We start from the raw sequence: 26,387 nt of genomic DNA on the forward strand, positions 1-26,387 counted from the left end.
ACTGACTATTACTTATCACCTTATTATCGTCTAGATGTTTGCAAATTGATTGCTTAATTATTTGCTCCATTATCTATTTTTGTACAGAAATTAAGCTGACTGGTCTGTAATTCCCTGGGTTGTCCTTATTTCCCTTTTTATAGATAGGTACTATATTTGCCCTTTTTAGTCCTCTGGAATCTCTCGTCTTCCATGACTTCTCGAAGATAATCGCTAATAGCTCAGATATCTCCTCAGTCAGCTCCTTGAGTATTCTAGGATGCATTTCATCAGGCCCTGGTGACTAATTTGTCTAAGTCATTTTTAACTTGTTCTTTCCCTATTTTGGCCTCTTCTGATCGTACCTCATTTTCACTGGCATTCACTATGTTAGACGTCCAATCATCACCAACCTTCTTGGTGAAAACCGAAACAAAAAAGTCATTAAGCACCTATCATTTTCACATTTTCTGTTATTACTTTTTCTTCCTCATTGAGTTGTTTCAGTTCTCTGTGCCTTTGTTTCTCCTTTTATCCTGTGCCTACTTTTTGGGGGTAGGACTTGTTGTGACACTGCACCCCATATTTTTCATGATGATATTATGATTGTGGCATAATTATGATGCATATTATGCAAGATGGGTCACATAGGATGTCATTGGTAAATATGCTTATCCGACTTGTATGCATGTATCATTTTTGTATCTGAAGTTATGAATATTGACTGTATCTGTGTTTCAAATGTAGTTATACCTGGGTGATGCCCACTAGGCAAGATGCTTTCAGTCTAGATGGTGGGGAAGGGCCTATTCAGGGCAATGGGCCATTAGGAAAAACAGTAGGCCTTAGGAGAAGCTTATCCCCCACCTGGTGAACCTTCCTGAGAATGCTACAGATACTGTAAGTAATGGCTGCTATGACTCTACAAGGACATGATTCTGGACTCCATCTTGGGATGTCCGTATTTTTCCACAAACAGGTCTGGGAACCAAGTTTTGAAACAACGGGTTCCCACCATATGCAAAAGCTATGTAAAGCAGTGAGTGACATCATCTCACGTTCTTCACTCCCCACACAAGACGGCTTCTGGAAACACCAGAGGAACAAAAACTGAACTGGGGAAAGTGTTGGATGCAGGCTAAAGAGATTTCAAGCCTGTGTATGAAAGACCTGGGGAGTTCAAGCTGTAAAGCAAGTGTAGCTTGCTCTTAAGAATCTGCAGCCTGCCTGTATCATTTCTCAGGGTGAGAATCTGCTAATTCATATCCAATCTATTTAGTATATTAAGCTTAGTTTGCATTTTTTGTTTTCTAGGTAATCTGCTTTGATCTATTTGCTATCCCTTATAATCACTTAAAATCTTTTGTAGTTAATAAATTTTTGGTTTTGCTTTATCTAAATCAGTGAGTTGGAGTCAGGGCCGGCTCCAGGCACCAGCCCACCAAGCTTGTGCTTGGGGCGGCACCTGGAGGGGGGCGGCACCTGGACGGGGGCGGCACGGTGCTCCGGCCCCCGGGGAGAGCCGCCCTCCCCCTGGTGCTCAGGCCGCCCTCCCCCCCGGCGCTCCCCCCCCCCCCCCGTTGGATATTCCTCTCCACGTTGAGGGAAGAGCAAACTCTATGAGCTTACGGTGTACAGTTCCCTGTGTAGTGCAAAACAGTATCATTTTGGGTTTATACGCCCGGGGGGGAGGGGCGAAGGAGAATCTGGAAAGCTGGAAAATTGGCTGCTGTCTGTTGTATGTATTTAAGCGGCTTGGGTGAAGCTGCTCTCTCAGGAAGCTCAGCTTGGATGTGTGGTGCCACCTGCTGTCGTGTTGGGTGATAACAGGGCCTGGGTTAGACTGGCTGTGTCTCCAACCATAGAAAGCAGTGGGAGCTGGGCCAATTCAACTGAGTGGTTATAGGGATGGAGCGCTTTCTCACAGCTCCCAGACTGCACCCCAGGGGTGACAACCTGTGACACCTGTCTTTCAATGTATGTATGTTGCCAAGCACAGTGGGGTCTCAGTCTCAGCTGGGTCCTCTAGATCAGACATGGGCAAATTACGGCCCGCGGGACCGTCCTGCCTGGTCCCTGAGCTCCCGGGCAGGGAGCCTAGTCCCCGGCCTCTCCCACGCAGCCACGCTGCTGCGCAGGCCGCACTCTGGCCCGCCGCTCTCGCTGGGCAGCGTGGGGAGCGCATCTGGCTCTGGCCAGGTGTCACAGCTGCGAGCTCCTGCTGCTGGTAAGGGGGCGGGGAGCGGGGGGGTACTTGGGGACAGTCAGGGAGGAAGGGGCGGTTGGATGGGATGGAGGTTCTGGGGGGCGGGCGGTCAGGGGATCGGGAACAGGGAGGGTGGGGAGTGGGAGTCCCAGGGGGCCTGTCAGGGGGTGGGGATGTGGATAGGGGTTGGAAGGGCAGTCAGGGGACAGGGAGCGGTGGGGGGGGGGTTGGATAAGGGTGTGGGATCCTGGGGGGCAGTTAGGGGCAGGGGGTCCCAGGAGGGGGTGGTCAGGGGACGAGGAGTAGAGGGCGGTTGGATATGGGGTGGCTGTCAGGGGGCAGGGGTGTGGATAGGGGACAGGGTGCAGGGGGGGTTGGGTAAGGGGGTGGGATCCCGGGGGGCAGTTAGGGGCGGGGGATCCCAGGACGGGGTGGTCAGGGAACGAGGAGCGGGGGGGTTGGATGGGTTGAGGGTTCTGAGGGGGCAGTCGGGGCGGGAAGTGGGAGAGGGTGGATAGGGGGCAGGGACCAGGCTGTTTGGGGAGGCACAGCCTTCCCTACCTGGTCCTCCATACAGTTGCGCAACCCCAATGTGGTCCTCGGGCCAGAAAGTTTGCCACCCCTCCTCTAGATGCTACAGTCATACAAATAATAAAAGTGAAAAAGGGCACCAAGCTGGAAGTGAGCCATGGACACAGGACTAGCTAAAAGTGGAATGGAGTACTGAGGACAGAGATGGAGCTTATGGAGTACTTTGAAAGTTTAAAGGAGAACATTGAAGTCAGTGCATATATTTGAGAAGTGGCTACTGTGGGAGGGGGAGATGTGGTCAGAGCAATGAGAAAGGAAGACAATCTTAGCCCCTGTATTTTAGATGGAGTAGAAAAGGTGGAAAATGGAAAAAGGAGAGGCGAGCAAGGAAGAGACTACAGTAGTCAAGAAAGGATAAGGCACCAGAACATGAGTTGGTTTCTTGGCCACAGGGATAGAAGGAAAGAAAGGAAGGAATTAATTTTGGTAACAAAAAGAGAGAAGCCTTTTGATCGCATCTATATGAGGGTCTGGCATTAGTATGGGATTCCCTGTATAAGCCAGTAACTGCTGCCTAGTGCTAATGGAGGTCATTCATCATAGATAGAAATAAGTGAGAATATATGTTCTTGATTCCAGATTGCTCTTTGGTACAGGCTGCATGTAGGAAAAATAGGAGCTGAATTTGTGATTTTGGATTAACTGCATGAAAGGTTCAGCTGAACTCATCAATCTTAGTTTGTTCAGGACTGCAGGTTGGACTCGAGGCACAATTCCAGAGGTTTAAAGCAGCTTGTTAGTTACTAATCCAGTAATACAAGATGAACTCACTGCTAGCTTGCTTTGTATTACCGGGAGTAATACATTCAGAAATCTTATTACATAAAATAATTAAGCCTTTAGGCCTTACTAATCCATTATACCCTTCCAAGTGAAGCATTTTTGTTGATCTTCAGCCTTAAAACAGTACTGAGGTTTTCAGCTGGTGTAGACTTTATTCAAAACCCAGTCACCCATTTCTAATGCCTTGGTAAGGGCTTGTAATAAGTGCAAAAAGAAGCCTTCATTTCTGCTACCCCTTCCAAATACTCAGTGGCTTTCTTCATTCTAACTGGAGTTTATTAATGTTAAAGGAAATTGTGGAGGATTCACCATTTTGAAACTTTAACTTCAGCTTAGATTTTATCTAATGGTAAGAAAATGTGTAAGAGCAAAATCTTTCATATATTTTTAAACATGAAAAGTACAGTTAAGTTTATATTCATTTTGATCCAGAAAACCATCTTCATTGCAGCATTTGGCAGGAAAATTAAAAGTATTCTGCAAATAGAGACTTGGTTTAAATAATTTGAGGAACACTTCTCTAGTTGCAGCTTGGTCTTGGGTATGACATTTTTTAACTTTTAATCGCTGTTCTGGTACCAGGGCTTGGAAGATATTTGTACTGGTTTGCAACAGTACTCTAGCCTTGCCAAGTCAGAACATTTTGGCTCATAAAGTAAGTTGGTTTGTTTTTATAATTTTGCTACTGTGTTAATGAATGTTAACTCTATTAAACTTTGACATTTTCAAAAGATCTTCCATCAAAAGTAAATGCTTGTATCACAATTATTGTGCTGTCTCCCTGTGGGAGGCTGTATTGCACTAACAAAAGTATTTCCTTATTCTACATTCCAGAGGAGCTAAAATGGCCCAGATAAGTGGAGAAAATATTGAATTTAGAAATAAAAGGGTTTGATGTTAACCCTGCTCATTTAATTGTTTTGATTTATAATGTAGTTTTAAAAAGCATATTTACTTGGTTCTAGGCATCTTTGACATGCATTTAAAATATAGTTTGGTAAAAGATAAAAGCAGCAGCTTCCCTCTGTAACCTCAGGTAACCAATCAAAGATTAAACCAAACCCAAACAGTGCATCGTTTCATCTTCAAATAACTTAATTCAGCCTTTTTAACTGGTAGGTTAGGGTTGTAATCAATGGTGATTGTGAAGGTAGAAAAAAACAGAAAGTTGATTTGGAGTGAGTTTGAGATGGCAACTGGATGAGATATTTGGAAGATGGTTCAGTAGGTAAGACTACTACGTTAAAAAGTTAAGTCTACCCAGCCACATCGCTCATCGGTATAAAAAATTCACATCCCTGAGTGACATAGGTCAGCTTAACTAACTCCTAGTGTAGACAGTGCTGGGTCAACGAAATAATTCTTGCATAGACCTTGTTACCATTTCCCGGAGTGGTGGAGTCACTATGGTAACAGGAGAACCCTTCCGGTCGCTGTACTGAGTGGCCACACTGATTGCTCTACAGCAATGCAGCTGCAGCACTGTAGCAGTTTAAGTGTAGATGTAACCAGAGATTGGTCAAGGGTGGACAAGATGTAAAATTGGGAAGCATTGGCATAGAGGAAGTAAGTGAAACCATGAGGTTGGTGGGTTCCTTGAAGGAGGATTTGGAGAAAGAGAAGAAGGGATGCCATCTTATCTGGGCTATAGAGAGGATGAGGAAAGGCTGAAGGTGCAATTGTCAGTGTCTAACATAGTGAATGCCAGTGAAAATGAGGTAGGATCAGAGGCTAAAATAGGAAAAGAACAAGTTAAAAATTACTTAGACAAATTAGATGTCTTCAAGGCGCTAGGACCTGATGAAATGCATCCTAGAATACTCAAGGAGCTGACTGAGGAGATATCTGAGCCATTAGTGATTATCTTTGAAATGTCATGGAAGATGGGAGAGGTTCCAGAAGACTGGAAAAGGGCAAATATAGTGCCCATCTATCAAAAGGGAAATAAGGACAACCTGGGGAATTACAGCTCAGTCAGCTTAATTTCTGTACCTGGAAAGATAATGGAGCAAATAATTAAGCAATCAATTTGCAAACATCTAGACGATAATAAGGTGATAAGTAACAGCATGGATTTGTCAAAAACAAATCATGTCAAACCAACCTGATAGCTTACTTTGTCAGGGTAACAAGCCTTGTGGACGAGGGGAAGCAGTAGACGTAGTATATCTTGACTTTAGTAAAGCTTTTGATACTGTCTCGCATGACCTTCTCATAAAGAAACTAGGGAAATGCAACCTAGATGGAGCTACTATACCGTGGGTGCAAAACTGGTTGGAAAACCGTTCCCAGAGTTTGGGAAGCATCTGGAAGTGCATAATGAGTAGGGTCCCACAGAGATCAGTTCTGGGTTCAGTTCTATTCAATATCTTCATCAATGATTTCAATAATGGCGTTGAGAGTACACTTATAAAGTTTGCGGACAATACCAAGCTGGGAGGGGTTGCAAGTGCTTTGGAGGATAGGATTAAAATTTAAAATGATCCAGACAAACTGGAGAAATGGTCTGAAGTAAATAGGATGAAATTCAATAAGGACAAATGCATGGTACTCCACTTAGCAAGGAACAAACAGTTGCACTCATACAAAATGGGAAATGACTGCCTAGGAAGGAGTAGTGTGGAAAACGATCTGGGGGTCAGAGTGGACCACAAGCTAAATATGAGTCAATGGTGTAACACTGTTGCAAAAAAAGCGAACATGATTCTGGGATGTATTAGCAGGAGTGTTGTAAGCAAGACAGAAATAATTCTCCCACCCTACTCCGTGCTGATTAGGCCTCAACTGGAGCATTGTGTCCAGTTCTGGGCACCACATTTCAGGAAGGATGTGGACAAATTGGAGAAAGTCCAGAGAAGAGCAACAAAAATGATTAAAGGTCTAGAAAACATGACCTTTGAGGGAAGATTGAAAAAATTGGGTTTGTTGAGTCTGGAAAAGAGAAGACCGACATAACAGTTTTCAAGTATGTAAAAGGTTGTTACAAGGAGGAGGGGGAAAAATTGTTGTTCTTGACCTCTCAGGATAGGAGAAGAAGCAATGGGCTTAAATTGCAGCAAGGGAGGTTTAGGTTGGATATTAGGAAAAACTTCCTAACTGTCAGGGTGGTTAAGCCCTGGAATAAATTGCCTAGGGAGGTTGTGAAATCTCCATCATTAGAGATTTTTAAGAGGAGGTTAGACAAACACTTGTCAGGAATGGTCTAGGTAATACTTAGTCCTGCCAGGAGTGCACAGGTCTGGACTAGATAACCTCTCAAGGTCCCTTCCAGTCCTATTATTTTGTGTAGTTGAAGAACCAAAGAAACATAGAGCTGCAAAAGCCAATAGAAGAGAAAAAAAATGGAGTAGACTGTGATAAAAGATGATGAAGGCAGCAGACCTATCAAAAATACAAAGAATAGAGAAGTGCATCTGTGAACTGATTAGTATGATTTAGTTTGGGAACTTGGTATAGGTGATTCATTCTGGAAGGGGTTATTGAAAAAGTTGGAGGAGAGGAAATCTACACAGTATGTTCCGAATTTTGGTGATAAATCAGAGGAGAGAATAAGATGGTAGCTGTTTGAGCAGTGTGGATCAAGAGAAAGTTCTTGGGAAAGCATAGTAAAGGCTGTCAGATTGCACAGGCTATAGACCAGTGGTTCTCAACCAGAGGTTCGCATATCCCTGGGGTACGCAGCGGTCTTCTAGGGGAGTACATCAGCTCATCTAGATATTTGCTTAGTTTTACAACAAGCTACATAAAAAGCATTAGCGAAGTCAGTACAAACTAAAATTGCATACAGAAAATGACTTGTTTATACTGCTCTATATACTGAAATGTAAGTACAATATTTATATTCCATTCAATTTATTTTGTAATTATATGGTAAAATGAGAAACTAAGCAATTTTCCAGTAATACCGTGCTGTGATACTTTTGTATTTTTGTGTTTGATTTTGTAAGCAAGCAGTTTTAAGTGAGGTGAAACTTGGGGTATGTAAGACAAATTAGATTCCTGAAAGGGGTACAGTCGTCTGGAAAGATTGAGATCCACTGAATCATACATACCTTGCATTTGAGGGAATATAACTAGTTTAGTTTTTTCCTTTGTATTGCAAAACAATCAGATATATTTGTGCAACCACCAAATAGTGGATTTAACTGACATCTGACCAAGTGACTAGGTATGCTTCTAACAAAAGATTTTTGGCATTAAACTAGCCTTGCATCAGAGAAAGTGGAAGTCTGGCAAAGAACTGAAGGAAAGAGTTCTATACTACATGTGACGTTTTCCTTTTGACATCTAATATGCCTGCTCAGGAGTATATGTCACTGTAAATAAATGAGACCAGGATAAAGTTCCCTATGTCCGCTTCTTTCTCCTTCAACAAGGGAGAAAGCTGTGAAATTTGGTTTTCCCCCTGTGAAATCTGTGTTTTTTGGGTGCTTTTACCCTATATTATACAGATTTCACAGGGGAGACCAGAGTTTCTCAAACTGGGGGTCCTGACCCAAAAGGGAGTTGCAAGATTATTTTAGGGGGTTTGCACTATTGCCGTCCTTACTGCTGTGCTGCCTTCAGAGCTGGGCGGCCAGAGAGTGGTGGCTGCTGACTTAGCACCCAGCTCTGCAGGCAGCAGCGCAGAAGTAAGGGTGGCAGTATGCCATCCTGACTTCTGAGCTACTGCTGGCAGTGGCTCTACCTTCAGAGCTGGGCTCCCAGTCAGCAGCTGCCATTCTCCAATTGCCCAGCTCTGAAGGCAGTGCTACCGCCAGCAGCAGTGCAGAAGTAAGGGTAGCAGTATCACAACCCCCTCTATAATACCTTGTGACCATCCTCCAACTCCTTTTTGGGTCTGGATCTCTACAATTACAACACCATGAAATTTCAGATTTAAATAGCTGAAATCATGAAACTTACAATTTTTAAAATCCTATGATCATGGTCAATTTCACAAATTTGGTAGGGCCCTAGTGATTAGGTTCTCCCTCGTTGTTCAGTCTGGGGGAACATGGCTTCACCTACATTGGCCCTGTTGCTTGCACGGTAGCAGGATTTCATAGGTCTATGTCTCAGTAAGTTACAAATACAAAAATCCATTTTAGTGCAGGCTTGCTATTTAGCAGGTTCAGCTATATTTAATTTTATTTACTAGATTCTGTTACTTTCAATAAACAGTTACTTGCATTCATTTTAAAATGCAGAGTGTGCATTTTCCAAGTGTACTTGTATTTAACTGAACAGATAATGGGATTGTCCTGGTTTTATATTGTAAGGTTAAATGTATACAGCAGCTCTGTCAAATGTCTAATATTACTGCTTACAAGAATAAAATTTCTTCAGGTTATACTTATTTTTTTTTTATTCCTGTCTTGTAGATATTGCCTCATCTTAAATGCTACAAGAGCTAGAAACCTACTGTTATTAAAATGTCAGCTCTCAGCAGTGATTGCCCACACTTGGAATCGGTTGGCGAAATAACAAAGGAAGAATTGATACAGAAATCTCATGTGAGTTTCAGTTCTTTAGTTGGTTCCCTGCTGGAGTAAAACCAGTTGTGTATTTTAGCTGCAAGGCTTGTTGCTAATGGATCGACAAATTACTGTTTGTGCAACACATTTAAGTGGTAAATGTTATCATGGACAAAATATTTAGGTTAAAACCTTACCATTTACACTGTAAATTGCAGTGTACATGATCTGAGTTCTACTGTTAAACAAAAGAAACAAGAAGAATGGAGCTGATTAAGCAGTAAAACTAGTTATTTCATACATTACATTTAAAGATGAATAATTATATACCAGCAGTACCAGCTAGCCTGTCTCAAGGGTTCTCTACCTCTTTCATAGTATGGACTATATTTTGAGATAGATTTTTGTGGGCTGGCTGCTATTTGTGATTGTACAGACCACTTCCCTTTTCATTTGCAATCCGGTAACGTACCTGTAGCAACTACAATCACTAAGGTGGAAAAGTAACACGAAGAAAGAATTTATTGTATTTTAGCTGACTTTTAATGCTATTATCAGAGAAAATAAGGAGAAGAAGCTAGCATCCTGTGACCAGCCAACTCTCACTGGACCGCCACATGCTCCTTGGTCCAAGGACCACAGTTTGAGAACCTCTGCTCTATCTAACCTTTGCTTCCTATCTCTTTAAATATGGCAGCTGAAATTTTTAATAATTCATAACTATAGTGGCTCTGAGATGGAGAAAGACTCCAGCTTCTTCTGCTTTATGTATATTTTCTTAAACTGAAAATGCAACAATTGGGTTCTTGTTTCTCTGTTCAGAAATATGGCACTTCTGTGCTACTACATATTTTTGTATGCTGTTTATTTTGAGATTAAAAAATTTCATGCTTCTGTATTAAAGGAAAGACATGCCCCAGAATGGTTGGTTTTAAAATGATCACCAGTGTCTGTTAGTGTGACCTTGAAAGCTTAAAATGAGATGGTATATGTACTTAAACTTTACACTGAGTTTCTTTTTTAAGCCCCAAATAACAAGTGAAATATCACATTGTGCTGTATAGCAGACTTTTCTCTTGATGTCTGTTCCCTTCTATTCTAGAGAGTTTTGGTACATTCTAATAAGATAATAGAAGTGGAACAAAAACTGAATGGTATCAACAAAATTCTTGATTTTAAACTAAGACTAGATTACAAAAATTGTAAATTCATCTGGGGATAAGCTACTGAGTATTTAAAATCTTCATTGCAGTACCAGTTACTTCGTGTTGTTTTGCACTGGAGTCTTGTTTTCTTGGGCCATGCTACCGCATTGGTTTTCATAGATTCCAAGAAGGGACCATTGTGATCATCAAGTCTGACATCCTGTCCAACACAGACCACAGAACTTCCCCAAAATAATTCCTAGAGCAGATCTTTTAGAAAAACATCCAATCTTGATTTTAAAATTCATTGATGGAGAATCCACCATGATCTTATTAAATTGTTCCAGTGGTTCATTACTCACACTGTTAAAAATGTACACCTCATTTCCAGTCTGAATTTGTCTAGCTTGAACTTCCAGCCATTGGATCACGTTAGACCTTTCTCTGCTAGACTGAAGATCCCATTATTAAATATTTGTTCCCGCGAAGGTACATATAGACTAGGGGTGGGCAAACTTTTTGGCCCGAGGGCCACATCGAGGTTACAAAACTGTATGGAGGGCTGGGTAGGGAAGGCTGTGCCTCCCCAAACAGCCTGGCCCCCGCCCCCACTTCCCGCTCCCTGACTGCCCATCTCAGAACTCCCGACCCATCCAACCTCCCCCTCCCCCCACTCCTTGTCCCCTGACAGCCGCCTCCTGGGACCCCCCTGCCCCTAGCCACCCCCCCGGGACTCCCACGCCTATCCAACCAACCCGCTCCCCATCCCCTGATCGCCCCCACCAGAACCTCCACCTCATCCAACTGCTCCCTGTCCCCTGACTGCCTCTCATCCAACTCCCCTGCTCCCCACCCCCTTACTGTGCTGCTCAGAGTGGCAGGACTGGCTTATTGGAAAGCCTGGGAGGTAGGCAGGCGCAAGCTGCGCTGCCCACACAGTGGCCTAGCTGCAGGGGAAAAGGGGCAGCAGGGGAGGGGCTGGGGGCTAGCTTCACCTGCCGGGAGCTGAAGGGCCAGGCAGGATGGTCCCGCGGGCCGTAGTTTGCCCACTTCTGATACAGACTGTAATCAAGTCACCCCGTAATCTTTTCTTTGTTAAGCTAATGAGAGAGGTTCAAGGAGCTCAGTCATAAGGCATATTTTCTAATCCTTCAGTTCACTGGTTCTCAACCAGGGGTACACATACCCCTGGGGGTATGCACAGGTTTTCCAGGGAGTACTCAATCTAGATCCGTGTTTCTCAACCTGACAGTTGTGACCCCCGGGGAGGAGAGGGGGTGTCTCAGGACAGGTTTAGGGAGATTGCAAGTGCAGTGCTGATACTAGGGGTGGCAAGCAGGGCCATTGCCTGGAACCCCTTGCCACAGGGCATCCTGTAAAGCTAAATTATAGTGCTTCAGCTCCGGGCAGCAGGGCTTGGGCGTCCGCCCCACCCACCGCCTGGGGCTCCAGCTTCAGACAAAGCTCACAAGTGAAAAACAGGCTCAAGTATCACACTGAAATGTAACTTCAATATTTATATTCCAATTGATTTTATAATTATATGGTAAAAATGAGAAAGTAATCAATTTTTCGGTAATAGTGTGCTGTGACACTCTTGTATTTTTACGTATGATTTTGTAAGCAAGTAGTTTTTAAGTGAAGTGAAACTTGGTGTACGCAAGACAAATCAGACTCCTGAAATGGGTGTAGTAGTCTGGAAAGGTTGAGAACCATTACTTTAGCTAGTCATTTTCCTGGACCTTCTCTGAACCCTCTCCAATTTATCAACATTCTTCTTAAATAGTGTTCACCAGAACTGGCTGGACATAGTATTCCAGCAGTGGTTGCACCAGAGGTAAAAAAAACTTCTTTACTGCTACTCTAGAGTCCCCTTTTTATGCGTTCAGGATCTCATTAGCTCTTTTGGCTACAGCATCCCACTGGGAGCTCATGTTCAGCTGATTATCCAACATGACCCCTAAATCTTTTTCGAAAGTCACTGGTTCCCAAGGTAGAGTCCCCCGTCCTGTAAGTATGGCCTACATTCTTTGTTCCTAGAGGTATACATTTACATTTAACCATATTAAAACTCATATTGTTTTCACCCAGTTTACCAAGCTATCCAGATTGCTCTGCGTCAGTGACACATCCTCTTCATTATTTACCATTCCCCCAATGTTTGTGTCATCTATAAACTTTTATCAGTAATGATGATTTTGTTTTCTTCCAGGTCATTGATAAAAATGTTAAATAGCATTGGGCTAAGAACCAATCCCTGGAAACTGGATTAGTAAAATAATTTCTTATCTATATTTTATTAACAGGGCACTTGTCAGGACTGCAAAGTTAGAGGACCAAACCTTTGGGCATGCTTAGAGGTAAGCTGATCTACTGCAGGGGATATGTGTGATAGATCTGGGTACTCCTCTAGTGAAGCTGTATGTAAAGGTTTGCAGCAATTCCTGCACAAACAGCTATTCTGAGGGGCTTAAAATTTAACTCTAAACATTTGCTTTGTAACCAAGATTCAGACACACTTACATTTTGTAACTGAAAATGATCATGAGTTTAAAAATGAAATTTTTCTGTCTGTTCACTGGCCTTTCCAGGGTTATTTGTCAGTGAGGTAAATTATAAAATAGTTTTAGGAAATCCTATGTTCTGCCTGGTCAGTAGTTCTAGGAAGGTCTTAATGCATCACAACAAATTACATTTCTTGAGTTGCTTTACAAAGAGTGGAAATACTATTGGTATTTATAGTAAATTCTGACTTGTCAGAGCACAGCATTACCTGGCGCAGTGTTTCTCAAATGCGGCCACTGTGTCTGCATGTGGCCACCAGGGACTTTTCTTGTGGCCACAACCTCCTGGGCGGTGATGGGGGGAAGGAAAAGCCAGCAGTGGTTGGGCCCTGTCCACCTCTGGAGACACAAGAGCTGGAGGAGCAGGCAGATAGTGAGTTCCCCACTTTCCCAGGGCTGGTGGGGTCAGGCTTCAGCCCTTGGGTGGCGGGTGGAAGCTCCAGCCACTGGGTTTTAGGCTTTGTTCCCGGGCCATACGATCACTCCCCCCTCCAGTGCCCTTGGCCCCCGCTACCTCCATATCCACCTTCCCATCCAGGGCTTAATTTGTCTCAAAGTTTGCCGGGGCTGAGTAAGTCTGCTGTGAAAAGTGATATTTGTATGTTTAATATCACTTTTCACAGCAAACTTAGTAACTAGCCCATCTAAAAAAAAAAAAAAAAAGCAACCAAAAATCAAAAGACATAAGAAAAAAGATAAGAACATACAAAGCACCTTATTTATGTTTCTATTCTGTTAGGCCCAGTAAAGAATAGAGACAACTGTTTATGATTTTTATTATTGAGTCTGGAAAAAAAATCCTACATAAATTACAATGATGTGGACATGTATATGTGCATATTTATTTGTTTTTCCTAAAGTTAATTAAGTATTTTAGGAAAAATTGTCAGAGTGGCCACCAGCAACAGATGGTGGCTGCACTCTGAGGCCACCAAAAAAATTGTTGTGAGAATCCCTGACCTAGTGTCGCTTCATTATCACCAAGCAAAACAAGTAAAATAAACATTTATTCAAACATTTAAAAATTCTATACAAACATTTAAAAAGTATTCTTTCTTCAGGCTTTGTCCTTACCTACTTACCTCTTTTCCTTCCCTCTCTTAAAATAACTTAACCACCTTACCTCCAGCATTAAGATATATTGCTGCTTCGTCCTTCCAGCTTTTGGCATGAAGGGGGCTTCCAGATGGTTTTAAAAAATGAATGGAGAGAATGTTACTTCTGATTAAGGCGCATCTCTGTGATACAAGAGGGAAAGTGCAGCTGAATCAGCTGTAAAATGTCACTCGAGGTGCTGCAGGTGTGCAGATCTGCCTCAGCAGGGTTTTTCAACTCCTCAGTGAGCTCAGATGCATATCTCTTGTCAACACTCAAATCTGGGCTGAAAGGTGACAGGGAGCAGCCAGTATGTATATATTTCTAAAACTGCTTTCCACCCCCCCTCCTCTTCAAGAGAATCCTAGTTGCAAGAAAAATAACAGATTTTTCTGTTCTTTCTCTCAAAAAGAGAGAATGTTGGCTGAAGTATTATACAATTTCTCATTAAGCTATTTTTTTAAGCTACCAAATTACATCTAAAATACCTTTTAGCAGGGGAAACCAAAGTGGAAGGAGTGGAAAGGATGGGAATATCAGGTGGAAAAGTCACAAAATCAAAGGGGGGGAGGGGGAGAGAGAACACTTGCTAAATAAAAAGAGAGGCATTTGCTAAACAAAAATCATTTTTTGTCTGTTTTGAATTTATATCCGCTTTAATCTGGAACACTTGGACATTTATTGAATAATTTATTTTAATTTCCTACCAATATTTCCATAGGGTGATATTATAGTCACAATAAGACACTTCAAAGGAGGTGTCATGGTGTGATATCTCTTCTTCTTGGATGATTTGGCACGTTGCCTTCCCCTTTGTGCTTAGCCAAACACCCAGCACATGGTGAGATCCCAGCATGATAGAAACTTCATTATGCCTCATTGCTTAACCAGTATCTATTGTTATCTTCTATAAATGCATGCTATTAAAGTTTTAGAAAGCAGTTAATGCAAACGTAGAGGAGCTATTTGACATTTAAGTACCAACGCTTTGTATGAGCAGCATCTGTGTATATGTGTTAATGTACACAAACAGTATGTACAGATTTCTTAAGTGCTTGTGTTTGGTGCTCATGGAAATGAGGGACTAATAGCAATGTCTTGAGGTTAGCGTCATACTGACAGCTTCAAGTTTGCATACCAGCTCTCAAATACATGTTAGAGCAGAACTGTAATAATAGAATTATTGAATTGTAAATAGACACTGCATTTTGTAACTCAAATATGGCACATACTTAAAGGGTAATAAATCTGTAGGTTATAAAATAATGTTCAGATGGTCAATAGCCTTGATGTGCATATAAATGTGCACTGATGTTGAAATGATTGACATATTGAATATTAACAATTTTGACAGATTAGAGGCAAACTCTGAATTAAAGATCCCAAATAATACACACACAATTGATAGTGGCATGTTTACATTTCATGGATTTTTCAGAATATCTTGGACACTTTGTTTTTTAAATAAGAAAAAGATCAAGTTAAATCAGCTGAAGAGAAGACCTACATCAAAAACATTGTCTAACCCCACCCTCAAAATCAAGGAAGTTCAGAGGAAAATCTTGCAGCATTCTCATTGCTTTACTATATTATTAATTGCAATGCTTACCTTGCATGAAACCTTGCTTTTTTCAGGATCCTGCAAATATACAATAGCTTGAATTAAAAATGCATTTGGGAGCCTTATCACTTTGTTCTGTAGGTATGTTTTGACAACTCACTAAAAAGAATTAACAGAGTATACTGCACCATAATTATTTCTCTTATTTTTGTTTGACAGAATAGATGTTCGTATGTTGGCTGCGGTGAATCCCATGTAGATCACAGTACCGTACATTCTCAGGTAGGTGTATGTGTGTGTGTGTGTGTATATATATATATATATATATAAATATATATATAAATATACGGTTTCATTCTAGTTTTTGTCATCTAGGGTCTCACCGTCAAATGGTAAAAGCCCTTTATTCTAGGACAGCCGCTTTTTCCCCCCCTGACTCCTTAGGGGAGGAGGTGGAGGAAGGGAAGTATAGTTAAAGACTATTCTTGTTGTTTTTCACCAGTGCAGTCAGGTAGTTTTTTGTGAGTTGAAGCTTTGCTTGTTGATAATGCCTTTTTGCCCTTGGGAGCCCATGTGTTTATAATATAATTATGCAGCTACATAATTATTCATCTATTTAAACTTACTGCATAATTGTGCTCCACAACATAAAATGCCCCATGCATCTCACTTGGGAGTTAAGACTGCAGTTTAATTATGCTCTTTTAGATTAACTATTTCATTGCTGATCATTTTAACAAAAATTCTTTGTCACTGTTGGATGTAGAGACAGGCAGTAGGTCTGGGTGCAGTGGAACAGTTAATTACTGTCAAGGTGTAACAAGGGAGGAGGAATTTTGTCTCCCTGGTGCAACATCCTGCTTCTCCTTGACAATTTCTGGAAAGCATCTTTGTGCTTTCAGTATACAAATCTGCATAAAATACATTGAATTTAATGTTGAAATCAATAATGAAGAGTTTGTACTAGTGTGGGGAAGGGGTAGAAAAATCATTATTGCGTAGTCCAGGATTCCTGCTCCATAATTCAGGTCTATTGTGCAGCTCAGCGCACAGAACCTTGTTCATAATTCCTGCAACTCCTAGCAGCACTCTGCCGTCTGACTTGTGTTTGGAGGCTTTACTAAGTTTTTGTCTTTTACTCTTCAGACATTATTACATAAACAGTAATGTCCTTCTCCCCCTCTCCCCAAATAGATTATTTCTTCCTAGGTATGATGCTTGGGTTAATTGTCTGTCTGCACTCTAAGGGTATGTCTACACTGCAGTAAAAGACCTGTGGCATGGCTGCAGCTGGCCTTGGCAGCTGACTTGGGTTCACAGGGCTATAAAATTGCAGAGTAGATGTGCAAGCTTGGGCTGGAGCCCAGGCTCTGGGACCCAGAGGGGGGCGATTTCAGAGTCCAGGCTCCAGGCCAAATGTCTACACTGCAATTTTCAGCCCTGGAGTCCAAGCCCCATGAGCCTGAGCTAACTGACCTGGGCTCTGAGACTTGGTGCCACAGACTTTTATATTGGATTATAGATGTAGCCTCTGTGGCTTGTGGATGTTTTTCTCTCATGACTTGAATCTACAGCAGAAAGGCCTTTGGAAAGATTGTGTAAGTCTTTGAATCTTTGGAGAAAATATACTTTGGTGTAGGGCCATTCACTTTATTGTGCATCCTCGTCTTTCTGACTTCCAATACATTGCAGTATAACTTTGGAAACTCTTAGAGAATATCTGAACATTTGGAAAATGTATATCATATAATAAAGTGCATTTGTATAACTATACGTATTGATGTACTGCTTCAGTGCATCGCCTACCAAGCTTAGAATCTGGTCTAGGCTGTGCCTTCAGTTATGGGATAGGTAAGGCATGGTTAGACGGGATGCTCTGTGCATATGGACACACTGCCCCACTTTACACAAACCATCTTGGATAGTGTAAACACATTAAGTAGTTGCAACAGAAGCAACCCCCTGGTTCAAGCACAGCTGCTTGCCATTTAACCCTTCCTTTCTGACCACTGAACTGCAAACAGAGTGAACCTTCTTGTGCATTTGCAGTGGCCATTGACTAGAAGTCCTTTACCATGCACACTGCAACCTGGTCACAAGATCAGCCAGATTTGGTATATCCCTGGTGTGAGGTGACCAAAACATTCGAGTTCAGTAAGAGTGCTAGAAATGTCTATGCATATCAGGAAAGAGCGAAAAAGCTGGCAGAGTTGGGGATTGACTGGACCGGTGACGGGAGTGGATTAAGCAGCTCAAGAGCAACTGTTGTAAAGCGAGGGATGCGAGCCATACGTCTGGGAACATTCCATCATCCTACCTCTTTTAGAAGGAGTTTGATGGGGTGCTGGGTACTGTGCTGAGTGTGGAGCCAATAGTGGGTCACCATCAGTCGGGATGGCAACCTTCTGAACCCTGAATCAGAGGGGAGCCGGAACAGGCTAGCAAAATGACTCTGGTGCTCACACTAGTTCCTGAGGAGGCTTTGCCACCAGAGCAGCTGTAACATGTCCTGAGTCAATACTCAGAGGGGCAGTTTGATGACCCCCAGGAGGAGCAGCCTGCTGCAGAATCGGCAGAAGTAGCCCCAGAGCCTGGTAAGTTTCTCGCTCCATGTTTGCCGCTGCTGTTTGTTGTTAAAGGAATGGGAGGGGTTTCTGGTTTATGACCCAAAGCAAAATATATTACTAGCTACGGGTAGCAGCATGCATCCACTAATGGTGGAATGCGTGCCAGTGCCTTGGTATCAACCCACTACCACCACCATCATGTGGAATTCAAAATGGAGACCAGGAAGCACAAACAACAGTTAAACAAGCATTCACACTTTCATTTTTACTTGATACTTGCACATTCTTGCAAAGATGCACTGGGGTGTTAAAAGTAAAAATCGTATATTACCTTCCCTTTTTGTATACCATTCTGAACAAATGGTCACACCACAGTGTAACAAGGCACCAAGGTGGAGGGTGAAATGTAATCCACGGATGACAAAAATCAATATCTGAAATATACCTGAGGCTGTATGTATACAGAAATGTGCTAAGGAAGAAGGGGGAATGGCTGTGTAGTTCTTTGAAAGTCCATTATATTGTGTGTTTGTATAAGCAAACTTAGAGGAGGCTTTATTGGAAGCTGTAGGGAGGCAGTAATCCATGTGGATGCTAGTGCAGAATCTTGTTGATTCCCCCAGGAATTTTGACTCAATCCCAGATGCTGATAGCTGCAAACTTTTCCCATACTAGGAACCCCAAATAGCTATTCACATTTTGGAGAAGGACATATTTTCCGTACCCACCTTTGAAGGTCACCTGCCCATTCCATTACCAGATGTGCTGCTCAATTGTCATAGCTTGAAAATCTCTCGGGCTGGCTTGCCACTGGCAGCTTAGAATAAAATTTCACTTTGCCATTCAGGAAACTCAAAGGATTGTTAGGTCCCAGAGAAATGTGGAATGTCTAAAGGGATAGAGAAGGCTTCGGTAGTAATCTGCATGCCCTTCCCTCCCCCCAAAGCCTACAATAGTTTGCAATCTTTAAACCAGTGGTTCTCAACTTGTGGCCCATGGTCCACTTGCAGCCCAAGCAGCACACAGCTGTGGCCCATGTGACATACAGGTAATATATTATTGTGTGGATGTGGCCCAGCTTTCTTGTCAATTTCATGACTCCCCTGGAGCCTTGACATTGACAAGAGAGCTAACAGCCAATGTAAGTAATGGTGTCTACACAGACACTGCAGCACCCTAACTACACCAACGTAAGCCTTATGCTTGTCGTGGAGGTGGAGTTATGTCAGTGCTGTAGGGTACGTACGTTGGTGGGACGCAGCTGTAGTGTAGACACTGACATAATTAGGTCAACTTAAGCTGCCTTTCGTCGACCTAACTGTGTAGTGTAGACCAGGCCATAGAGTGCTGCATATGTGGCCCACAATGGTAAATAGGTTGAGAACCATTGCTTTAAACATAATGCATTTGTAAATTTTAACTTACCGTTGTTTGTGCTCTTTTTCACTCTAACTCTGTTGTGTCCATGGAGCTTCTGGGAACCAAAGCATTCCTCTTACAATATACTGAAGCAGCATAATCGAAGTGTCAATTTTTGGCTTTGAGATTTTACAGGCACGTTGCAGATGCACTGAACCATTTTTGAAGTACTGAGACGATAAAGTACTGTTGGACATGCAGGTCCTTCAGCCTCTGCAGGCCCTTGTACCTCGCCAGCTAAGCCACATTGCAGCGGGAGCCTGAGATTTCAAACTGTCACAGACCGGTGGAAGAGTTTTTGTGATAAACTTATAGGATATTCTGGGTAGGGCCAACAAGCAGGTGCAATATGAAAGGAAAAAGGATTCATGACAAGTGGAAAGGCACAGGCTGAAGAGCATGAGGACAGAATTGTAGTGTATGAGGAGAAACTGGCAATATGGTTTTTGGAGCAAGAACGTTGCTTGAGGGAGAAAGATAGAGCTCAGCAGAAAGACCTATTGAGAGGCTGCTTGTGCTAATGATCAGAGGAGTACAGAATCCTGCTGCTCCTGCACGACATCCTGTGTTCCCTCCATGATACCATTTGCTGCAGACCACAAACGTTTTGGACAATTCTATGTTGGGTGACTCCTGCAACTGGGACTTCACACTACTGGAGAGGGCAAATATAGCCCCCTGTAGGCCTCTGCCCCTGAACAGTGGCACCAAGTGCCGAAAGTGCAAGAAAAGGAAAGGAGAACTGGCGGTGGGGGCAGAGGACACGGAAAAGTAGGACGTTTGTTGTCACCAGTTTCACTATTTGCACAGTTCACTGTTTATTTTATGCACTATGTTTTATTACTGGTTTTACAACTGGTGTTGGTTTATTGCTATTGTTTTGATAGAATAATGACAGCTGGCCTGCCTGACAGTGCTTTAATATTTTTTTTTGTAATACTGCCATGTTCACAAATGAAGGCTTTTATTTTATTAAGAGAGTTTATTACCATCACTGCATCCCATCAGATAATGTGTATTTTGGATAATAAACGCATGATGAGGCACACTGTCTGGCTGAGTGTTCTGGTTCAGCAATCCATTTCCGTCATTGGTCCGTTCAGGGGGAAATGGCTCACCTTTGGCTTTACAAAGATTATGTAGGGCACAGAAAGCCACAACAGTGCAGGCAACATTGATGACACTGGAATCTAAACAGTTCTGTAAATGGTGCCAGGGGGATTTCAATCTGCCAAATGCTCATTCAGTCACCATTCTACACTTACTGAGAATGTAATTAAACCTTATGGCCAGGGCCTCTGAGATCAGGATACAGTTTCATAAGCCAAGGCAAAAGGTAGTATGCGGGGTTCCCTAGAATAACAGTGGGGAGAGTTACTCCATTTATGCCAGCGTTGTCTCGTGAGCATTGTTTCCCGGCCTGACCATGAAGGTAGACTCCTGATTGGCAGGAAACCCTGGCATCATGAACTCTTCCAGTGCAGCACATGTTGGCATCCATAAATAGGCCTCTGTGGTCTACAAGGACCTCCATAACAATAGTGTAGAACCATTTGTGGTTTATGTACTCGTGTGCCCTTGAGGGCAACTGTGGGCACATGAATCCCATCAATGACTCTGGCACACTTTGGAAACCCCATTCTCTCAAAACCAGCTGTAATTCAGGGATATTGTTTAAGCCCACAACCTTATTGTAAATCACACGCCTGATTGCCTCAGAAACCTCCACTGCCACTTTATCCATTGGAAAGTTGTCTTTCCAATGCCAAACTGATTAGCAATGGACTTGTATCAATCTGGAGTAGCCAGGTGGATATAGCAACCTGCTTCTGTGGCCATCCTCTTGCATGTGTCATGACACTGGGAAGTTGGGACAAGCTGCTTACAAAGCTCCAGAAATGTAGCTTTCTTCTTGTGGAGGTTCTCATTAGTGGTCATTCCAGGTCCACATGACAATGTGATCCCACCAGTCTGTGCTTGTGGTGCGGCTCAAGAAGCGCTGATTTACATAGGGGCATCAGCGGCTATACTGAGAGTCACAAACAGCATCAGCCAGTTAAAGTTGCCATGTCTCTAATGTCGTCATCCTGCTCCAACAGGGGCCTTCGGTAGGTGAGAAAATGCTGTCAATATGTCCAAAAGATGGCCTGACAGGATGTGTCGTTGGACTGCAACAACTTCCTGTAAGGTGCAGTGTGGACAGTTCAGTTTTCCCATAGTGCACCAGGAACAGAGGGGTGTAGAGCAGCTTCAGCTGGGGAGAGCACTAGGAAGCTTGGGATAGGCTGGTTTGACTCGGGTCTGCGTAATACAGTGTAGATGCTTTAGCATCAGTGTGAGACTGTAGTTGAGAAATTCTAAACCTAATGAGATTTTCCTTCTTCCTCTTTTCTGTTCAGAGGTAGTCAGGTTAAGAATGTTACTTTTAACATGCCCTTTCTATGAACATATGTGGGCTATATGTCTAACTTGGTACAAAAATGCTTTGTTGTTCAGGCTTGAGCCCTATTTATTCCATGATAATCCATTACAGATGCATTGCTATTGTTTAGTCAGTCAGCAGTTTGTTCTAGTACTGCTGAATCCAGGCCAAGGCTTAGGCCAAGGCGTTGCCCCAGGTGATAATACTGTGCTAGTAATTAGCTCTCGGGTTAGAGCGCTAAGGAGAACTTGAAGGGGTCTCTTTTTTCCAACAGCTTCAAATGATCCCCATTACAGTTATTACAAGAGTCTGGTCTGTATACTATGACAGGCAGTACAATGCCCTCGTGACCACAAGTCTCAATTACTGAGATTTCTCTTTGCAGGATAACTCAGCTGCATGCAGCTAGTCCAGACTATACTACGTTTGTTCACTGATTGGAGCAGGTGTGTTCATATTACATCCACCCCATGTTGTGGATATTGGCTGTCTACCAAGTGTCAGGTTGACTTTAACCTGGCACTATTGATTATTAAAATCATAAATGGCATAGACCCTGGCTATACTCAAGGGCTCCTCCATGAGTTTTACCACATAGGAATCACATCTCAACTGGGCAGGTGATTGTAGCTTTGTGGCCCTTGGATAGGGATCCAGTGGCCCCTAACAGTCTTTTTAAATAATTTCTTTATGCTTCTATTAAATACCTTAAGACTTTTGCCTAAGGCCTCTGGGACTTTTTTTTTTATCATTATTTGCCCTATATATAATACCTTAACATCCCTTTCTCCTTGTATTAAATTTCTCATTTGTTTTTACTGGTTTGAATTTCAAGTAGAGGTTTACTTTTTGTGATACTTTATTTTTTTGCTTTATAGCACAATGGTGGGAGGTGGCTTATATAAATGTGTTTCAACATGTTGGAGAATGGATGTACACAAGCGATTAAAAACTTTGATTTCATTAACAACACCAGTATCTAAATTCCATAGATCAGTATCCCAAAAAGCTCGGTAGCAAAAGATATCGAAAAGTATACTGCTTTCAGGATTGTTTAGGAAGAAACTTACTCTTACCCTCATCCTCTTTCTCCTTTCCCACCCTTCAGTATTCTCTCCTATTTTTACTTCTTGCATCTTATCTTTAATTAGAATAATCATGGGGTACGGATCTTTTTTTACTGTTCACAGCAGGATAGCGTATCAATCCGGAATTAGCCTTAGTGTGTTACTATAATATAGCTAATATTTAGACATTGAGATACTAGATTAGGATTATATCACAATCTGATTTGCTAATGACTAGCATTAAAGATCAGTTTTATAACTTTTAAGTAAAATGATATATTGTGCGAGCTTCTTGTAGGGCATTTGTGGAGTGGGTGGTTCCTTGCATTTCTTATAAACATTTATAAACCTCTTGGCATTGCACTGAAGTTTATTGCTGCCTCCTTGCACCCTAAATTAGTGTTTGTGTTTTTCAGGTAGCACAAAGGGAAAAGGTAGATTTATTTGCTGTCATTTCTAACAACGTCTCACATTCTTGTTCAGTTTCCTTTAATTTCTGGACAATAGCCCATATCTAACTGAAGCTCTTTTTATCCATTTAATCCATCCCTCTAGTATTCTAGATAGCCATTTCTGCTCTTTGTTACTTGATATGTGGAGTAAAAAATCCCTGAAGTGGCCTTTCTAGCTTGAGAAACAATTAAGGTTGATGTCAGTTTGTCACTCCCTCTCATTTTCACTAGCTTCCTTGCTTTATCTCTCTTGCATTTGACTGTGCTAGAAATAATTATTTTTAACTCCTCCACTTTGAGAATATTGAGCCCTTGCTGTAGAGGTTTGTAGCAGTTTATTGTAGGCTTCTACATAGCTGAAGCTGCAGGTGAAGGCTAATCCTGATAATTAAGGAAGTTCTACTTAATTATTTCAGTTACTCCACTGAAAATGAATGTAGGAAATGTCACCGTTTCTGGCAGCTTTGTTATCCAAAAGTCTGCAAGTCAAAAACACATATTAACAGAGAAAATGTTATCTGTAGCTTACAACAGCTTGCACAAGAAGTGTACTTTGCCCCAAAGCTGTGTGTACTATTAAAGTACCATAGTAGGCTGTGCGCAGGGACTCGGGTGGAGTGGTCATATGAGGGAAGGAAGGTGCGAAGGGTGTGTGTGTGTGTGTGTGTGTGTGTAGAAAAGTGTCTTTGAACCTTGTGCAACAGCAAGGCTGCTTCCATGCCATTATTTATGATAGCACCTGCATGTATTGTGCACTTTCCGAATACTCCTGTAATGAGAAGCTTACAATTTTTATATATGGTATTGTTTGAGTCACTGTAGGCAACATGTGAGGAGTCTTTCAGCTACACTTAAATGTGACAATGTACCGCTTTGAGGATGAGCTTGGGAATATCATATCATGCATAGAAGGCCATGTGGAAGAATCCACAGGGTTGATTTATGTGAGAAGCTGGCAAACTGTCAGAAGAGGCTTGGAGACTTGGTGGAGCAAAGGGGACAGGGGCAACATGAAGCTTGTTAAGAGAGAGTAAGTAGGGAGAGACAAAGCTGTGTAAGTGGTGACAAGAAGCTTAAAGGTGATGCAGTAGCAAATGGGGAGCCAGCAGGGGGATTCAGAGCGGGAAGTTATGATCAAATCAATAGCCAAGCAATGTAAGTTTAGCCAGCAGCGCTCACCGTGTGTTTGAGAGAGAAAGCATTCATCATGTGTGAGATTGCTCACTGTGTGTATGCGTGTGACAGAGAGAGAGAGAGAGAGAGAGAATGCTCACCGTGTGTTTTTGGGTGGCTGGAGAAGAGAGGCCTCTGGGACGTGGAGTAATTAAGATCTGAATGAGATATTTGACTGGAGAGAGAAGGACAGATGTTGGAGATATAGAAGAGGAAGTGGCAGATTTGGAAATAGCTTGGGACAAAGGAAAGGAGGAATTAAAAATGACTGAGATTGCAGACCTGAGTGACAGGGAGGAGGATGACATTATCAATAGTGATAGAAAAAGAGGGAAGAGGAGAAGGTTTGAGAAGAGATAAGGAGTTGGGTTTTGACCATGTTCTATTTAAGACATTCAGGAGGAGAGATGTTGGAGAGAGAAGATGAGTGTGCAGATGGATAGGAGACTTAGTGCTGAAGAGAGATTTGTGAGCCATCAGCCCAAAGGCGACTGCTGAAGCCATGTGAACTGATTATTGCCCAAAAATAAGGTTTAAAGTCAGAAGATCAAAGGGCCAAGGACAGAGCCCTCTCACAGAGTGAGAGAAAGGAGGTGGATCCACTGAAGGAATGGTCAGAGAGGTAAGAGGAAACCCAGGAGAGGGCAGTATCTGGAAAGCCCAGTGTGAGGATATGAAAGCAAGGAGAGGATGATCTATAATATTAAACACAGCAGGAAGATCAAAGGGGATGAAGGCAGAGTAGAGGCTGAGATTTGTGTAGGAAGAAATAATTGGAGACCCTAGAAAGAGAGGTTTCAGTAGAGTGGAAACACTGGAAGCCAGATGGAGGGGGTCCAAGACTGGATTGGAGGAGAAGTGACTGCATTGATAGTAGACTGTTCAAGGAGTTTAAAGGCATGAGCAATATGGGGCTGTAGCTGGAGGCGTAGGTAGGACTGAGGGGTGTTTTTTGGAGGACAGGGGAGACCAGGACATTGTTCATATTGTAATGGAAGAGGTTGAGAAAGAAGGATAAGGGAAGAATGAGCAATAGAAATAAGGAGACGGGAAGAGGAATGGGATCACTGGGGAAGATATGGGTGTTTATAGGAGAAAAGGCAAAAGACCTTAAAGCTGGTGACAGGAGAAAGGGAAGAGGAGGTGCAAGGGGGATATTCCTGGTGGATTTTGTTGATTTTTTTTGTTTGTTTGTTTGTTTTTGTTTTTCTCTCTCTGAAAGTCTGCAAGATCCTGTGCAGAGAGATAGGAAGGGGAGAGATTTAAGGAGGGACTTGAATGGTGCCAAGAAGTGATGGGGACTGTGGGCATGGGACTCAATGTGGGAGAAGTGTAGTTGCTTGGCCAGGGAGATGATAGTTGAAGGAGAGGGAATCTGCAGTGGAGGAAGTTAGTGAGGTCCCAGGATGTTCAGCAGCACAAGGACAGTAATGGAGAGAGCAGATGCTGGGAGCAAGACAGGTCTGGAATTGGTGTAATGGACTTCACTGTGGTAGAAAGGGGCATGGGTGGAAGAAAAAGCAGAGTGGAGAGTGGACAAGAGGGTTGGGAGGAGAGGCCTGATCTAGTAGAGAATTCATGAACATTGATAGACTGGAGGTTGCAGAAGGCCCAGTGACAGGGCAGGGATGGGACAAATGTGTGGTGTGATGTTGAATGAGGGGAGGTGGTGATCAGAGAGAAGGAATTCAGATGGAGAGATCAAAGAAGAAAGGAGTGTTGGATGAAAATATATTGTGTTAGGGATACCGAGACAGGAGCTTCTGGGTCCACTCTTACAGCAGCAGTCCCCAAACTTTTGAGAGTTGCACCCCCCCTTATCCCTGTCCGTGCCCTCCCCCCCCGTGAGCCTAGAGCAGTGCTGTGGCTCCTGGGGAAGGGAGGGAGGGATATGGACAGGGGTAAGG

General features: G+C 42.7%; 1 protein-coding gene across 5 annotated transcripts in view; it reads left to right on the forward strand.

Annotated features, from left to right (window-relative positions):
• Positions 1–26,387, forward strand: part of USP33 (ubiquitin specific peptidase 33) — an 82,766-nt gene that overhangs the window by 5,888 nt on the left and 50,491 nt on the right. For 4 of the 5 annotated variants that reach the window (XM_054037153.1, XM_054037156.1, XM_054037155.1 and 1 more), the window contains exons 2-4: positions 8,923–9,054; positions 12,467–12,520; positions 15,600–15,662. In XM_054037153.1, the coding sequence (XP_053893128.1) occupies positions 8,974–9,054; positions 12,467–12,520; positions 15,600–15,662 (198 nt within the window). In that variant the 5' untranslated portion in view covers positions 8,923–8,973. Of the gene's footprint in view, positions 1–8,922; positions 9,055–12,466; positions 12,521–14,514; positions 14,661–15,599; positions 15,663–26,387 lie in introns of those variants that run through there. The other variant, XM_054037159.1, reaches the window with a different exon arrangement.

This window comes from Malaclemys terrapin, chromosome 8 (genome assembly GCF_027887155.1).
Source record: "Malaclemys terrapin pileata isolate rMalTer1 chromosome 8, rMalTer1.hap1, whole genome shotgun sequence".
NCBI classification, from domain to species: domain Eukaryota; kingdom Metazoa; phylum Chordata; order Testudines; family Emydidae; genus Malaclemys; species Malaclemys terrapin.